General features: G+C 36.1%; 5 protein-coding genes and 1 long non-coding RNA gene across 7 annotated transcripts; 1 reads left to right on the top strand and 5 right to left on the bottom strand.

Annotated features, from left to right (window-relative positions):
- Positions 1–4,088: 4,088 nt before the first annotated feature.
- On the bottom strand, positions 4,089–5,186 carry LOC125190017 (F-box/kelch-repeat protein At3g06240-like). Its single transcript, XM_048087218.1, has one exon. The coding sequence runs from the start codon at positions 5,184–5,186 to the stop codon at positions 4,089–4,091; it is 1,098 nt and encodes a 365-aa protein (XP_047943175.1).
- Positions 5,187–6,638: 1,452 nt separating this feature from the next.
- On the bottom strand, positions 6,639–8,136 carry LOC125190016 (F-box protein At4g22390-like). Its single transcript, XM_048087217.1, has 2 exons — positions 8,108–8,136; positions 6,639–7,632 (listed from the first exon to the last, which is right to left on the bottom strand). Exons 1-2 carry the CDS (start codon positions 8,134–8,136, stop codon positions 6,639–6,641), a joined length of 1,023 nt encoding a protein of 340 aa, XP_047943174.1.
- A 113-nt stretch (positions 8,137–8,249) lies between these two features.
- Positions 8,250–10,219, bottom strand: LOC125188799 (F-box protein At3g07870-like). Its single transcript, XM_048085853.1, has 2 exons — positions 10,140–10,219; positions 8,250–9,640 (listed from the first exon to the last, which is right to left on the bottom strand). The coding sequence occupies exon 2, from the start codon at positions 9,619–9,621 to the stop codon at positions 8,440–8,442; it is 1,182 nt and encodes a 393-aa protein (XP_047941810.1). The 5' UTR covers positions 9,622–9,640; positions 10,140–10,219; the 3' UTR covers positions 8,250–8,439.
- Positions 10,220–11,130: 911 nt separating this feature from the next.
- On the bottom strand, positions 11,131–12,273 carry LOC125190015 (F-box/kelch-repeat protein At3g06240-like). The gene has a single exon (XM_048087216.1). It carries the CDS (start codon positions 12,271–12,273, stop codon positions 11,131–11,133), a length of 1,143 nt encoding a protein of 380 aa, XP_047943173.1.
- Positions 12,274–13,515: 1,242 nt separating this feature from the next.
- LOC125188811 lies at positions 13,516–15,134 on the top strand. The gene is made up of 2 exons (XR_007170777.1): positions 13,516–14,355; positions 14,963–15,134. It is a non-coding gene; the product is annotated as an uncharacterized LOC125188811 (long non-coding RNA).
- A 492-nt stretch (positions 15,135–15,626) lies between these two features.
- On the bottom strand, positions 15,627–17,456 carry LOC125188806 (F-box protein At3g07870-like). Of its 2 annotated transcripts, none has more exons than XM_048085862.1 (2): positions 17,366–17,456; positions 15,627–16,906 (listed from the first exon to the last, which is right to left on the bottom strand). In XM_048085862.1, the coding sequence occupies exon 2, from the start codon at positions 16,883–16,885 to the stop codon at positions 15,842–15,844; it is 1,044 nt and encodes a 347-aa protein (XP_047941819.1). In that variant the 5' UTR covers positions 16,886–16,906; positions 17,366–17,456; the 3' UTR covers positions 15,627–15,841. The 2 variants fall into 2 exon arrangements, with proteins under 2 accessions (XP_047941819.1, XP_047941820.1); XM_048085863.1 differs by lacking the exon at positions 17,366–17,456 and having other exon boundaries at positions 15,938–16,113; positions 16,217–17,343.
- Positions 17,457–17,885: the final 429 nt, after the last annotated feature.

Raw genomic sequence — 17,885 nt, 5'->3', positions numbered from 1 at the left:
GCGAAATTTAATATAGAGTATTATTATGGGTATGAAATAGGGGGCGTTGAAGAAGTTGAATAGAACTATTAAAACCTTTGCAAGTTTTCAATCATTTTTTAAATACAGATGCATTTTGGAAGTTGATTACATTTGAAGAAAACATAAAGTTTGACATTATTTTTGTATAATCGATTTAATTCAAAATCTTCAATTTTTATATCACATCCTAAAGTTAATTTGTTAGTGTTGAAGTTTGTGATTATAAATTATTTGTAACACAGATTGAGCAATTCCCCGTCGACATTTACTAAAAAAAATTGTTAATAATTATCATCGCCTAAATAAGAATGGAGTAACTAATAATCTTATAATCCTCATGGTAGTTCATCTTTGATCCACAATATTCACGCTTTAATATAGATAATTTGTAATCATAAAATTGCATATTTTAAATTTATCAAAAGAGATGTTGTCATGCTGTACCAAAATGTATTCAAAAGTGGGTGAAAAATCAATAAAATTGTATTTTGAAATAGAAGAAATTAAAAAGGAAACAGAACAAAAAGCTAAAAGCAAAATGAGCTCATATTCTCCATCACAAAATTCTTCAGAGTGAGAAAACTTGAGGCACACATGGTCATAGAGGTATAGTAAGAACTACGATCCCCTCGAAATGTGATGTCATTGTCGAAAGTTTCCTGTCTTGTTGGAGTAGTAGAATGGCATGTCTTCCTCTTCCATCAAGATATCCCCATTTTCGAAAACTCTGATTGGCCAAACATGACGCTCACCAACAAATCCTATATCAACTTCGCAAACGAAAACTTCCCTTATCCATGAATTGTCATCTCCGTATTCCTTCATCAACCATATTACAATCTCCCCATCACCTGTAATATGGCTTAAACAGAGGCAATCCCTCAAAACAGATGGCGTCTTACAATAGCGTTCACCCTTACCACAAGGGGGAGGTACAGAAAATGTGTTTAAAAGTTCTATTTCAAGATCAAAACAAAAATTTCGTTCAACCAAGCCGTTTGTTTTCATTTCCAATGCCATCAAATGAAGATTTCCATTCAAAAATACCCCGCCATGGAAGTCAAAAAACCTGAGCGGCGGGCTTCCAGAAGGAACTTTTCTCCACAATCCGGTTCCAACGGTGTATACTTGGCATGCAAATTGTCACACCCAACCCTATCTGACATACTACTTATAATAAATAAATTTTAAATATAAAATAAATTAACCCACGTTTCAAGTACATAAAACGCACATATTATATCATTTTAAAAATCAACATTTATTAATTACATATTTCAAACCATTCTAAACTGCAGTGAGACCCTCTCACCACTCTATATACTGTACATTTATCTATATGCAAAAATGATGAGGAGGAGAAGTTGCCAAAATGCGTCAGCCGCCAACCCTTATAATAACTGTAACTCACATAAACCCACGCATCATTGATATCTTATTCCTGAAAAATATTAGTGGTTTATATGAGCCACAACTCAGTGCATATAAACATTTCCTTTAATTCCACATACAAATATCAAATACATTCATTCACCAACATATATCACCGAAAGTAATAAATATCATACACAATTTAATATTCATATGCATATGCCTCTCCATTCATTTTATTATTCTGTGACACATCAAGTCTGGTATCTGCCCGGGATTTCCATTGTATACGACCCGTAGGTCCCTTATATTTATTTGCTGGAAGGCCCCTCTTTGCATATTTTGACCTTTCCACGAAGGCCTCTCTTTGATTTGACCTTTCCACGAAGGTCCCTCTTTGCTCTTTGTATTGACCTGTAGGTCTATTATCATTGTATATGACCCGTAGGTCTTTTGCCATTGTATATCAGATTCAGAGCAAGACTGTCACATATCCTCTTTAATCCCATGATTCAAATGATTCCAATATGATATATCAAACATATCCATTGCACCAATTACATATCCATATAATCCATCAATAACTCCAATACTATAGATAAACATATCTATTGCACAAATCACATATCCACATCACATTTCACCATCAATATCAAATAACACATAACCATTTCAAGCTCACATCATATAATTCAAATATTCACTTCCATTTAACACATAGCAATCAATCACATAAAAATATGTAAAATTAAAAGTGTGATTTATACACACCTGATTACGATAAGTAACTTATTGAATTCCTGATTCAACTCTTGATTTATAACCCTTGATCGACTAAAGCCCCAAAGTGAACTTCAATAAATTTCTTGCATTTTCGTTCTTTCGGTTTACTCTTCTCCAATATCTCTCTTTTTTTTGCATAAATATATACAATAATATATTAAAGTTCACGTCGGTCACTTGCCGACTTATGCTTACTATTAAAGTGTTAGTAATCCAAATGGCATGTACATAGAATACGTGTCACCCACATATACTATGAACCAAATAATTATTTAATAATCTAAATAAAAATATATAAAAATGGAGCTTGCTTGATAATTAAGATACTAGTCATGCACAATATATATACTTCCATAATTCCAAAGCACACGTTCACATTAGCACACACTTAAATTAATTAATTAATAATTAAGGCAATATATATATATATATATATAATGTTTATTGTGCAAATAATAATATAAAAATGCACTTATCTAAAATGTATAAATATAAAAATGATGTATGTTTCGGATTAGGGATGTCACACAAATGGTAATAGGTGATCATGTTTGTATGCCTCTTCTCGTGGTGCTTCAACGAAAACCCTAACCACCTTATATTGGCCAGTCAATTTGATCACTCCAAATCCAAAAGTATCCATTTCAAGATCAACTGCGGTGGTAGTTTGAGGAGGACAAGGGAGTTTGATATAGTCACGAGTGATTGGATTGCACAGGATAAGATCACCACGACCAAAGTCTCTAAGAAAGATCAAACCATTGACCTAACTATGAGTTGGTTCGTCAAAACGGAGTTTGAAGTTGATGGCTACATTCCAACGATGCTCCTTATCAAGGTCGAGGCCAAGTTCATCCACAAATTCATTGACATCATACGAGCTTGTTGAATGTTTTTAACAAGGAGGCCCGGGACTGATCTATAAATATGGGAATTCACAAACTCGGGAGTAGCCAGCAGACCGAACCATGACTTACAAACACACTTGCAAGCCATAGCGGCTCGAGTGGGAAGTCTTGAGAGGATTTCTACTAGGATTTTTGATGGTAGATATTTGAAGAAATATTCACCCATTTTGGAATTATCAGCCGTTTTCATCTCTCAACTTAATAACACCTTCATCAGTAACAAAAAAAGTGAAATGTGAGCAGCAGCAACATATTAATATTGCTTACAAAATTTGCAGTTACAAAGAATAGAATCCTAAAATTAGGATATCTCGTTTGAGATCTCAGGCAACTATTGAAACACACTTTCACGTTTTCAATCTTTTAATATATGTAGATGCATAGGAGATTATAACATTTTTGCAACGATTAAATTCAAAATCTTTAATTTTCAAATTACATCCCCATATTTACTCTTCACGTTATATATTAATAATTTCTTCTCAAGAATTATCGAAACCTAAAATAAGAAAGGAATAGAAAAAAGAAATGAACAAATAGTGGAGTATATATATTGTTGGCAATTGAAACTAAAAATATAACATATGACTGTCCCACATCGATGTCAAGAGAAAACTAGTATATAAATCACATGGGCCCTCCTCCTATCATCAATTGGTTTTAGGATGAAACCCATGGATTTCTATTATATATGTTGTTAGGGTGTGGAGCACACTGTGAATCGGGGCACAAGTTTATTCCATATTTTCTAAGTTTTAATAAAGATAATTATTTAGTAATTATAAAATTGCATATTTGAAACTATCAACAGAAATATTGCACCTACATAATACTCCATACAACAAAAAAGGGGTTGAAAATATATAAAATTGCATTGGATATAAAGATCCAACCTAGAAAAAGAATAAAGGCAGAAAAGCAAAAGGTAGAAATTGAAAAGGCAAAAATCCATTGGAAGATCAATAGTTATAATGTCATCATCAGATATCAAACTACATTCCCAACTCAAAATGAGCTTACATTCTCCATGGCAAAATTCTTGAGAGAGACAAAGCTTGAGGTATATATGGTCATAGAGATATAAGAAAAACGATCCCCTCGAAATGCGGTGTCATAGTCGAAAGTTTTAGTCTTTTTGGAGTAGTAGAATGGCTTGCCATCACATTCCATCAAGATGTCCCCATTTTCAAAAACTCTGATTGGCCAAACATGACTTTCATTAAAAAATCCTCCAGCAACTTCGCACACGAAAACTTCCCTTACCCAAGAATTATCATCTCCATATTCCTTCATCAACCAGATTACAATTTCCCCATCAGCTGTAATATGGCTTAGACAGAGACAATCCCTAAAAACAGATGCCATCCTACAATAGCTGAAACCTAAGCCTTCAGGGTCAGGTATAGAAAATGTGCTAAAAACTTCTGTTTCGAGATCAAGGCAAGAAATATGTTCAACCATGCCGTCTATTGTCATCTCCAATGCCATCAAATGAAGATTTCCATTCAAAAGTACCATTTTATGGTGGTAAAAAAAGCTAAGCAGGCTATCAGAAGGAACTTTTCTCCACAATCCGGTTCCAACGGTGTATACTTGGCACTCAAATGGTAACCGATCTTGTTCGAAAACCCTGACGGCCTTATATTGGCCGGTCGTTCTGCTCACTCCAAATCCAAATGTATCCATTTCAAGCTCTTCTGCGGAGGTAGTCTGTGGAGGAAAAGGGAGTTTGATATAGTCACGAGTGATTGGATTACACAGGATAAGATCACCAAAATCATCGTCTTTTAGAAAGATCAAACCATCGGCTGAACTATGAATTGGTTCATCAAAAGGGAGTTTGAAGTTGAAGGTTACATCCCGAAAATGCTCTTCATCAGAGTTGAAGGCTTCAATGACGTCGTATGACCTTGTTGAGTGTGTTTCAACAACGATGCCCGGGACTGATCTAGAAAGATGGAAATTCACAAACTCAGGGGTAGCGAGAAGAACAAGCCATGGCTTACAAACACACTTGCAAGCCATAGCGTCTTGAGTAGGGAGTCTTGAGAGGATATCTAATACGATTTCGGATGGAAGATATCGGAAGAAATCTTCGCCCATTTTGGAATTATCTGCAGTTTTTCTCTCTCCACGTAATAATCCCTTGATCATTAACAAAAAAAAGGAATACAAAGCAACATCAAAATATTAATCTGATCAAATTAACACACTTGCAAGTGTGATTTATAACATCAAAATTTAGGTCTCCAAACCCTAATATTACAAAAATTAAATATAGGCCTAATCCCTAATCCAATCGACATATTAATAATTGGGTAAATAGTCATTTAAATTACCATGTTTGGTTAAAATCTGGTCTATCCCACAATGTTTAAAATCCGCTAATTAAATTACCCATAGGTAAAATCTCTACATTGAAATCCATCTTGCAATCTCAATCCAACTTTAAGATCAAGCTCCTTGTGATTACATTTTGGATTATTCACGCATCTTTTTCATGATTTAAATCTCAATCCACGTCAACAAAGATTTCCATCTAAAATTCGACTCATTGGATAAACTAGAAAAATTGAAATTTCGTGATTTAATTAGCGGATTTCAAACTTTGTGAGATAGACCAGATTTAGACCAAACTTGGTGATTTAAATGACTGTTTCCCATTAATAATTTGGTGGCATACCAAATTTGAAGTACAAAATATGCAATACTAAATCGGTTCTAGGTAATATATACTCAAAAATATGGAAATTTCAATATTATAGGGTTACAACAAAATTGAATATAAGTAGGGAAAAAAGAGTAAAATAAGCATCAATTTACTTCGAAAACCCGATAACAAAGGCATAAAATGAGCTAGAGAGAGAGAGAGAGTAAAACTGTCGATGCAAAAATAAGAAAGCTTATTGTAATGATTCACCTTCTGGCGGAATGCGGTGGAGACGGCGGATGTTTAGAGCAGCGCCGCTGCACTAAAAAAAATACTACTACTACTTTAAAGAATAAATTTGCTGCAATAATGTTATTTATACTTTATTATAAGTATTAAAATATTAGCATCTCTATCTCTAACTTGTATTACTTGATTGTGTTAAGATTGTAGTAGTATTATTTAATAAATATAATGAAATTAATGATATTGTGTTATATTAGTGCAGCATTGTGGTCGGTTTAAACCTTAAATTATTAGAACTATTGAAAATATGCAAGTTTTCAATCTTGATTTATAAATCGGTTACGTTTGTGCGATTGATTAAATTTAACTCCTTCAATTTTGAAATCACCTCTTGATTTATAAATCGGTTACATTTGTGCGATTGATTAAATTTAAATCCTTCAATTTTGAAATCACCTTTTGGAATTAATTTGTTCATGTATATGACATGGATTGTTAATTTGTTCAATTTTGAAAGCACCTTCTGATCACAAATAAAACCCAAGAAAATACTAATGTTATCTTGGCAAAAGAGGCACTCCAACATTTCCATTGCATGATACAAGAAGGGATTTCTATCTCATGTATTTCATCACCGGACATCAAACAACAATCACAGCTCAAAATGAGCTTACATTCTCCACGGCAAAATTCTCGAGCGAGAGAAAGCTTGGGGCATGCATGGTCGTAGAGATATGCTCTTCTTGATCCTCTCGAAAAAAGAGGTCATAGCCAGCTTTAGTCTTGTTCGAGTAGTAGAATAGCCTTTTCCTATCACATTCAATCAAGATGTCACCATTTTCGAAAATTCTGATTGGGCAAGAACGAGAAAATTCTCCACAAACTTCTCTGGTGAGGACCTCCTTAGTCCAAGATTTCTCATCCCCATATTCCTTCATCGACCAAATTACAATCCCCCCGTCATATGCAAAATGGCTCACGCAGAGGCAATCCCTCAAAACGGATGGTGCCTTATGATAGTGTAAACCCATAACAAGAAACGGTGAAGGAGGGGGATGAGGTAAAGAAAAGGTGCAAAAAAGTTCCGTTTCAAGATCAAGGCAACAAATCTGTTCAACCAAGTTGCCTGTGATTTTCTCAATTACCATCCAATGAAGATTTCCATTAAAAAGCAACCCTCCAAACTCGTCAAAAAACCTGCGTGGGCTACCAGAGGAAACTTTTCTCCACGTTCCGGTCCCAACAGTGTATACTTGGCACTCATATTGGAACATTGGTGATGGAAACTTTTGGTAGTCCTCACGAAGTGGTGTTTTGACGAAAATCCGAGCCACCTTATATAGGCCGGACGTTCTGCTCACTCCAAATCCAAAATTCTCAACTGCAAGCTGATCTTTTGAGGTAGTTTGTCGAGGAGAAGGGAGCTTGATATAGTCACGTGTGATGGGATTGCACAGGATAAGATCACCATGATCGACGCCTCTTAGGAAGATCAAACCATTAGCTGAACTATGGATTGGCTCATCAAAGGGGAGTTCGAAGTTGAAGTCTACATCCCCACGATTCTCATCAAAGTCGAAGCCAAGCTCCTCCAAAAATTCAATAACTTCAAATGATTTTGATTGTGTTTCAACAGCAAGGCCCAGGACTGATCTAGAAATATGGGAATTCACAAACTCAGGAGTAAACTAATAATTTCTTCTCAAGAATTATCAAAACCTAAAATGTAGGTATTACAAAAACTGAAACGAGGCCTAATTAATCCCTAGATCCATTCGACCATTGCAAAGAAAAACCGTTGTAGGTTATATGAACTGAAATATGAACTGACTATTTAAATTAGGACGGTGATTTAAATTAGGATGGAGATTTATTCATATGTTTGGTGCATAAAACAAAAGGTTTTAAATTTTAATAATGTTTAAGTTATTATAATATTATATTGTCCTTTGTTATTAAATTCATAGTATGTACTACATAAGGGATACTTGTTATAAGACATATACATGAGCTTTAAGATTTTTCTAGTTGTCCCCAAAACAAAATTCATAACTAATGTGGCAAATTAGAATATATGTGACAATCAAAATGATGTGATTTTAATTTAAATAATTTTAAGCTATCTAACCCTCCTATTTCTTTCATCACTTCATCCATCATAGACAAGGGAATTAATCAGCCATTGATGAAGAGAGCTATTCCAAAATTGGCATTTTACTTTGATCTTGATTTATTTGAAACAAGACGGTTAGAATTTTTAATCATGTGGCAATATATAAATATTTTTTAATTACATATGGGTGTAACTAATTAATAAACACGATAAAGCTATTCCATATCACAAATAAAACCCAAGAAACTAATAATTAGAGTATCTTGGCAATAGATGTAGATTCTCTCATATTCCTCACCATTAATGCATTTCACCATGAGACATGAAAGAAACTACACAGTCACAACTCAAAATGAGCATACATTCTCCATCACAAAACTCTTGAGGGAGACAAAGCTCGAGGCATACATGATCGTACAGGTGAACGGATCACGATCCCCTAGAGACATGATGTTGTAGTCCAAATTTTTCCTCTTGTTGGAGTAGTAGAATATCATGCCATCCTCCCATTCCATTAAGGCGTCACCATTTTCAAAAATTCTAATCGGCCAAATATGAACTGCACCAGTAAGTCGTTCAGCTCCACTGTTGTCAGGAAGTCTGTCACTTTCAGGGATGACAAATATCTTTGTCCAACTGCGGTCGTCTTCCTTCATCAACCAGATTATAACGCACCCATCCTTTGAAATATCGCTTACACAAAGGCAATCCCTCAAAACACAGAGTGACCTACTAAAGAGAAAACCTCTACCATGAGGACGAGGTGCAGAGAAGGTGCTAAAAAGTTCCGTTTCAAGATTAAAGCAAGCAATCCATCTATTAGAGCCTTTTCTTGTTTTCGCTACCGTCCAATGAAGATTTTCGTTAAAAAATACCCCTCCATTGTCGCCAATAAACCTGAGCTGCATACCAAAGGGAACATTTCTCCATGATCCGGTTCCAACTGTGTACACTTGGCACGCATTTCGGGAATTCGCTCCTGGTGGTGGATTTTCAGAATGGCCTACTGAAGAGAGAATCCAAACCACCTTATATTGTCTCGTCATTCTGCTCACTCCAAATCCAAAATTATCCAACTCATCCTGAACTTTTGGGGGAGTGAGTCTAGGACGAGGGAGCTTGATATAGTCACGTGTGATCGGATTGCACAGGATAAGATCACCATGATCAAAGTCTCTTATAAAGATCACACCATTAACTGAACTACGAAACGGTCCATCAAAAGGGAGTCTGAAGCTGAAGGTTACATCCCAACGATGCTCCTCATCTAAGTCGAGGCCAAGCTCATCCACAAATTCAATGGTTTTGTATGACATGGAGCGTGTTTCAAAAGCAATGCCCAGGACTGATCTAGACGTATGTGAATTCACAAACTCTGGAGTAGCGAGCAGACCTAGCCATGGCTTACAAACACACTTGCAGGCCATAGCTGCTCGAGTGGGAAGTCTCAAGAGGATATCTACTACGATTTCTGATGGTAGATATTTAAAGAAATCTTCACCCATTTTGGAATTATCAACAGTTTTCATCTCTCAACTTAATAACACCCTTCATCATTCACAAAATAGTGAAATCAGAGAAGTAGCAAAATCATTAATCTGGTCAAAGTAACACACTTGCAAGTGTAATTTACAACATCATTCCACAAAAAAATAATTTGGTGCCAAACCAAATTTTGCAGAAACCAAAGTTCAAATTGTGTAATACTAAATCGGTTTTAGGTTATACATAAGCAAAAATCTGCAGCAACATAATCTTAATCTTAATATTAATACATCAAAATGCAGGATTACAACAAAATTGAATATAAGCCTAAAACCCTAACGCATTCCACAATACTTAATTCAGCAAATTTGTCACCGCAAAAACGATATCTACAACAAGCAAAATACATGTATGCTATAGTTTTACAACAACGCCCTAAAAAAAGAGTAAAATATATATCAATTTACAGCGAAATCCCAAAAACAAATTCATAGCAGATATGAAATGAGCTAAAAACAGGGTGATAGGGACTGTGGAGTGTTGAATTAGAAAGTTCATTTACCTTCCGGTGGAAATGCGGTGGAGACGGCGAACATTGAGAGCGGCGCCACTGTGCTTTAGCTCAAAATAGGTCGAATTGTTAATGAAATTTTAAAACACTAACAAATAAATCTGAGGATTTTACCGCCACTTTAAATTAAGAAAATGTAATTTCTTAATAAATAATACTAATTCCGTCCCTGAAAATAGAAACTCTCTCGTTTCGTCCCCTAAAAATAGAAATATTCTATTTTAGGGAAAAATTTCTTTCTAATGAGATGATACTCATGTTCTACTAACACACAGTTATTTCTATATCTCATACTTTATCAATTTTGGATTAAAACTCGTGTCGTTTCAAAAATTACTCATTTTCTACTAACACACATTTAAATCTATGTCTCATACTTTATCAATTTTGCGTTAAAACTCGTGTCGTTTCAAAAATTTCTATCTTTACGGGACGAGGTCATGAAGGTAGTATGCTTAATAAATTACACAAATTTTAATGAATATGAGATGAATTATAGTACGACGAAGTAGATTGAAGCATTATGAGGATGAAATAATAAAGAAAATAGTGGGGTTTGTAAGAGTTGAATAGAAGTATTATAATTCAAGCAAGTTTTCAATCACTTTTTAAATACAAATGTATTATTGGGAGTTGATTATATATGAAGAAAACATAAAGTCTGACATTATTTCTTGTGCTAAGTGATTAAATTCAAAACCTTCTTAGATCACATTCTCAGATTGATTTGTAAATCTCAATAGCTAGTTTGTTGAGAATGGATTGTTTATGGAGTAACATAGATTGAACAATTCCATATGGATATAAAACAAAAAAAAAAAAAATCAAGAATCATAAGAACCTAAGTAAGAATCATATAGATAATTTGTAATGATAAAATTGCATATTTGAAAATTCCAATGGATATCCAAGAAGATGTTTGTCTCTCATGTCCCTCACCATTCATGTATTTCATCAGCAGACATCAGACATCAATCACAGGTCAAAATGAGCTCACATTCTCCATCACAAACTTCTTCAGAGTGAGAAAGCTTGGGGTATACATGGTCGTAGATATATACTCATCACAATCCTCTCGAATAAAGAATTCATGGTAAGTTTTAGTCTCCTTGGAGTAGTAGCATAGACTCTCCCTATCACATTCCATCAAGATGTCACCATTCTCGAAAACTTTGAACGGGAAAGCATGAATTACAAAATATCCTCCGAAAGCGGGGCCGGTTAAAACTTCCATTGTCCAAGATTTTTCATTCCCATATTCCTTCATCGACCAAATTGCAAGCTCCCGAAGATTTATACCAGTTTTATAGCACAAACAGAAGCAATCCCTCAAAACACATGGTGTCTTAATATAGTAGGAAGATACACCATGTATAGCAAATGTGCTAAAAAGTTCTGTTTCAAGATCAAAGCAAGAAATCCATTCAACCAAGTCATCTCCGATGTTCTCAAGTACCCTCCAATGAAGATTTCCATTAAAAAGGAACCCTCCAAGCTTGTCAACATAACGGTGCCGGCTACAAAGGGGAACTTTTCTCCACATTCCGGTTCCAACAGTATATACTTGGCACTCATTTGTGTACTCATGTCGTGGTTTTTTGTACTCCCCATTTAGTGGTTTTTCAAAGAAAATCCTAACCACCTTATATTGGCCGGTCGTTCTGCTCGCTCCAAATCCAAAATTCTCATATACAAGCTGATGTTCTGAGGTGGTTTGTCGAGGAGAAGGGAGCTTGATATAGTCACATGTGACTGGATTGCACAAGATAAGATCACCATGACCGACGCCTCTTAGAAAGATCAAACCATTATTTGAACTATGGATTGGCTCCTCAAAGGGCAGTTTGAAGTTGAAGGCTCTATTCTGATCACACTCCTCATCGCATAGCTCATCCACGATTTCCACGACGTCGTATGACTTTGGGTGTGTTTCAACAGCAATGCCCGGGACTGATCTAGAAAGATGGGAATTCACAAACTCAGGGGTAGCGAGAAGACCGAGCCATGGCTTACAAACACACTTGCAAGCCATAGTGTCTCGAGTGGGGAGTCTTAAGAGGATATTTACTACGATTTCGGATGGAAGATATTGGAAGAAATCTTCGCCTAGTTTGGAATTACCCATAGTTTTCCTCTCTCGATGTAAAAACCCCTTGATCACTAACAAAAATTAAAATGTAAAACAAAGCAACATCAAATTATTAATCTGACTAAAGTAATTAGGCCTAATCCCAAAATCCATAATCCATTCCACCCAAAAAACAGTTCTAGGTTATATATACACAAAATTAAGCAACAAAATATCGTATCAAAATGCAGGAATACAACAAAATTGAATATAATCCTTGAACCCTAACGATTCCACAATACTTAATTCAGAAATTTGTAACAGCTAAAACCGTATCTACAACAAGCAGTTGAAAAAAGAGTAAAATAAGCATCAATTTACTGCGAAATCTCGATAACAAAGGCATATTACGAGCTACAAACAGAGAAATAGAAAACTGTAGATGTGAAATAAGAAAGCTTATCGTAATGATTCACCTTATGTTGCGGTGGAGACGGCGGAACTTGAGAGCGGCGCCGCTGCAGTCGTCTGTGTGCTTGAGACAAATTGATTCGAAATTTTATGACGATTTTGTGCCAATTTTAAATATTAGTAGTAATATTTTTAATGAAAAAAAATATATAAAATAATAAAGAAAATAGGTGTATAGAACATATGGTAAAAATAGTACTCCTCCCTTATATAAAAGGTTTTCTTTTTCATCGTGTAATTTAATCATTTAAGTGAACAAGAGAAAATAAAAGAAAATAAAATAAAATAGATTATGTTAAAAGATTCACAATTGAATTGGCATGGAAGAAATAATAAGTTTAACATATTAAGTTTATACTAGTAATATGATGAAATAGAATAAGAGTGTAATAAAATAAAGATAAAAGTGAAATAGAGAACTAAAAATGAAATGAAATTGACCTTCCTTATTTACTTCTATTCATATGGTAACAATCGGACTTTTTCTATCTTTATAATTGTCATCAAAAGATGTCGGTTGTGCGTTTGAAAAATTTTCGCCTTAATTTCTTTTGTCGAGAAAATGATTCTACATTTTTGCGCCAAAATAGTTATTCTTTCCAAGCCCAAATTATTCATATAAATTAAATTCTTTTATACCCATCCCTTTTTCAAATTATGCAGTCAAATATTTGGTCAAATATATCTCAACTCCCTTCCCAGGCTCTTCACCCATCTTCCCCTTTTATCTGAAAAAAAATCTCCAACCAAAATTAAATCAAATTTTTGAGATATATACATAGATATCTTTTCCAACTATAGTATAAATAGTCCATGTTTCTACGTTCTTCCACAACTAAAAATCTGAGAGAGAAGCCACCAATCCACGAGAAGAAATAGTTTGGAGAGAAGAAACCGAGAGTTGAGGAGATAAAAAAAAAAGAGAGTGAGGCAGCGACGGTTGAGAAAGAAAATTGACGATGTTAGGAGCGTGACAGGCTCCCGTTCGGCGAGGCTGCTGAACGACGTGCTGGAGGAAGGCGGCGCCGGCTCTGTGCTGGCAGCAGCGACCACGGCGGCACGATCTGCAACGAGTTTCGGAATCAAGAGCAGCAGCAGCAACGGCAGACAGCAGCTGCGAGGGCGACGGCGTGAAGGGAAAGAAAGAGAGGAGATGACGGAGACGGAGGGGTGAACGTCGAACTCGTAAACTCGACGGGTGGAAACGGGCGGCGTGGAGATGGCAGCGGCGAGCAGCAAGAGTGGCGGTGCGAAGCTGATCGAGACAGCGATGGCACTTCTCGCGTCTGCTCGATGAATTCCGAACAGCAGCAGCAGCGACTGAGCGGCGGCTGTGGCCGAGACGGGCTGAATTTTGATAGACAACCACGACTTGTCTCAAGGCGACGGTGAAGGGGCTAGAACGGCAGTCCGACGAAACTCGCCGCTGTGATTACCACTGCAACGGTGCTGCAAATTCAGTGAAGAAGAGAGAAAGGCGACAGAGGATGTGTTTCAAATGGAGAAGAGAAGTCTTTTTCTTAGTTTCTGTTTGGGCCAAGGAAATAATGGAGATGATTGTGTTAAACTTGGGCCAGCAACTAGTAGCGTAAGGGATTGGATTAAGGTGTCTGGCTGCTTTAGATCAAAGTGCGTGGATTTCAGAATTTCTCAAGTACAGATCGAAGGGTAAGAATTTAACCTCCATAGAATATATGCATTGTTTAGTTAAATGTATTTTTCTAAAGTCTAATTTATTGCATATTATGTTCTTGGGTGAATTTTTGCAAGCTATTTGAGAATGGAACAGAAAGATAAATTGAGGATTTAAGAGAATGAGGTGGGCTTTTTTTTTAAACAAGGGTAATGCCCTAAGTATATTTTTATATGAAAATGAATATTTGTCATGTCGTGTTTTGTTTTATCTATGGAACCTATCTGATGTGGCTTTTGCCATCTATGGATAATCGAATTCGGGTCTGACTAGGGAGTGAGTCCCTACTCAGGCTAGTGTACACCAATGGGGATCGTGAGCCGTCTTTTGGGTCGGCCGGTCTAGTGACTTGGAATGTGGCCACATTCCTTGTTATCAATGGATCAGATATGGTAGACATCTATGGAAAAATGACTTATCAGTCGAATTTTACAATGGAAATGATTTTAGTGTCTCGGACATGTTTTTTTAAAAGTTAAACCCCGAGGGCACCCAATGGTGGCATGATAAATACTTTTTATAAAATGTTTTCGGCATGAGTCCACTGAGTGCATCAAGTACTCAGCTTTTAAAAATGTGCAGGTTGAGCTGTGACGAGCGCGGTGGGTGCAGAGCTGGTGAAGATTTGTTTTTGCTTTTAAATATTCCGAATATATTATGTCTTCATACATAATATGATTCTTCTCTCGAATGCTTCCGCTGAATGTTGTTTTCTTTCGAGTTCATTTATTGTTGAGATATTGTATTCCTTTGAGTTGTCAGTTGTTGAGATAATACTCTGATTTTATTCGAATTGTCCCTATTATTTCGAGCTATGGTCGAGTTTCATTGATTTTCCCTTTCTTTCTCGCTTCTTTAATCTTCCCCTAGTCACGATCAACTGTATTTTCCATCCTTAGAAAATGCGGTCGTGACACATATATTTGGTATAATACCCATTTATGTAATTATATTGTCTACATAAAATTCATAGTAGCATCTCTATCTCCAACTTGTATTACTATTTGATTGTGTTAAGATTCATACTATATTATTTTATACATTGTATTATTGAGTATAAAAATTAAGTTTAATTAGTGATGTTGCATTGTTGTCTGGTGGTCGGTTTCAAACATTACGACTACTGAAACAAACCCATTCAAGTTTTTATATTCAAAATCTTCAATTTTCAGATCACATCCCCAAATTGATTTGTTTATGATTATCTAGTTTGTGATATAAACTACAAATTTGTTGGCAAGAATTATAAAAACCTAAAATAAGAAGGAATACAAAAATAACTAATATTCGTTGTCTTTCATAAGAAGAGGGCTGTCTTTCATATCCCTCACCATTCATCAAACTACAGTCACAGCTTAAAATGAGCTTACATTCTCCATGGCAAAATTCTTGAGAGAGAGAAAGCTTGCGGCATACATGGTCGTAGAGATGTAATAACTATGATCCCCTCGAAACTTGACGTCATAGTCTAAAGTTTGTCTTGTTGGAGTAGTAGAATGCCCTGGCCCCGGCCCATTCCATCAAGATGTCCCCATTTTCGAAAACTCTGATCGGGCAAACATGAAGTTCATCATTAAGTCCTCTAAGAACTTCACCAACAAAAACTTCCTTTGTCCAAGATTTCTCATCTCCATATTCCTTCATCAACCAGATGACAATCTCCCCATCAGCTGTAATATGGCTTACACAGAGACAGCCCCTCAAAACAGATGGTGTCTTACAATCGCGTGAACCTATGCCACAAGGAGGAGGTACAGTTAATGTGCTAAAACGTTCTGTTTCGAGATCAAAGCAAGAAATTCGTTCAAGATAGTGGCCTGTGGTTATATCTATTACCATCCAATGGAGATTTCCGTTCAGAAGTACCCCCCAAAGATCCTCACAAAACAAGTGCGGGTTACCAGAAGGAACTTTTCTCCACGATCCGGTTCCAACAGTGTACACTTGGCACTCATATTGGGACTCAAATGGTAATGGATCATTTTCGTACTCCTCATGTAGTGGGTTCTCGACGAAAACCCTAACCACCTTATATTGCCCGGTCGTTCCGCTCACTCCAAATCCAAAATTCTCAGAAAAAAGCTGATCTTCTGAGGTAGTTTGTCGAGGAGAAGGGAGCTTGATATAGTCACGCGTGATCGGATTGCACAGGATGAGACCACCATGATCGAAGCCTCTTAGAAAGATCAAACCATTAGCTGAACTATGGATTGGCTCGTCAAAGGGGAGACTGAAGTTGAAGGTCACATCCCAGCGATGCTCCACCTCAACGTCGAGGCCAAGCTCATCCACAAATTCAATGACTTCAAATGAGTTTGAGTGTGTTTCAACAGCAAGGCCCGGGACTGATCTAGACATATGGGGATTCACAAACTCAGGGGTAGCGATCAGACCGAGCCATGGCTTACAAACACACTTGCAGACCCCAGCTGCTCGAGTGGGGAGTCTTGAGAGGATATTCACTACGATTTCTGAAGGTAAATATTTGAAGAAATCTTCCCCCATTTTGGAATTTCAACAGCTTTCCTAAATCAACGTAATAACCCCTTGATCATTAACACAATAAACAGGAAAACAGAGCAGCAAGAGCAAAATATTGATGTGATTGTGATCAAAATTATCACACTTGAAAGTGTAATTTACAGCATCAAAATTAAGGTCTCCAAATCCTAATATTAATTGGGTAAATTTGGTGTGGCTAATAGCAAATTTTGCAGAAATCCAAGTACAAAGTCTTCAGATTAAAAAATTGAATATAAACCTAAAACCCTAACGAAATCGACAAAGCTAAATTGAGCAAATTTGTTAAGACTAAAACAAGATCTACAGCAAGGAAAATACATGAATGCTATAGTTTTACAACAACGCCTAAAAAGGGGTAAAATAAGCACTGAAATCGCTATAAAAAAGGGGGGAAAACGAACTAAAAACACAGAGATAAAAATTTTCAAATGCAAATAAGCAAGCTCATTGTAATTGATTCACCTTCGGGAGGGAGACGGCCGATCTTCAGAGTTGCACCGCTGCAAATCGCAAAATGGATCGAAATGTGATGAGATTTTCGAAATAAAAGTACTGATTCATTAGTAATTTTTGGAAGGTGGGAAAACGCGCTTTTTTATTTTTGAAAGTTGGGAAAAAGTGCGCTTAATCACGTCGGTTAAAGGTGGTAAAAATATGGGTTTTCAACTTTTCATTTACCACTACTTTAATAACGTCGGTTATTTAACGGATGAGAATTTGAAATCCCAAAATAAAATAAAGGGGTAACTGCTTTTAAAGTTACCAACTTTCCATGAATTCCGGTTTTTCCCACGAACTTTAAAAAGTTCGTGTAATGTCATGAACTTTATTGTCAGTTGCTATTTTCCCATATCAGGTTTTCTGATCTGATTCATACTGTTCGTTTCCTATTAAGACAATGTCCAAATTCTTTTATCTTACTATCGTTATTTTCGTCTTTGAAATAGCTTCGCGTGGGTACTTTGTACGCCTCAATCGGAAC

This window comes from Salvia hispanica, chromosome 5 (assembly GCF_023119035.1).
Source record: "Salvia hispanica cultivar TCC Black 2014 chromosome 5, UniMelb_Shisp_WGS_1.0, whole genome shotgun sequence".
Taxonomy (NCBI): domain Eukaryota; kingdom Viridiplantae; phylum Streptophyta; class Magnoliopsida; order Lamiales; family Lamiaceae; genus Salvia; species Salvia hispanica.
Note: the sequence above shows the minus strand (reverse complement) of the source record. Positions and strands in the feature narration are given on the sequence as shown.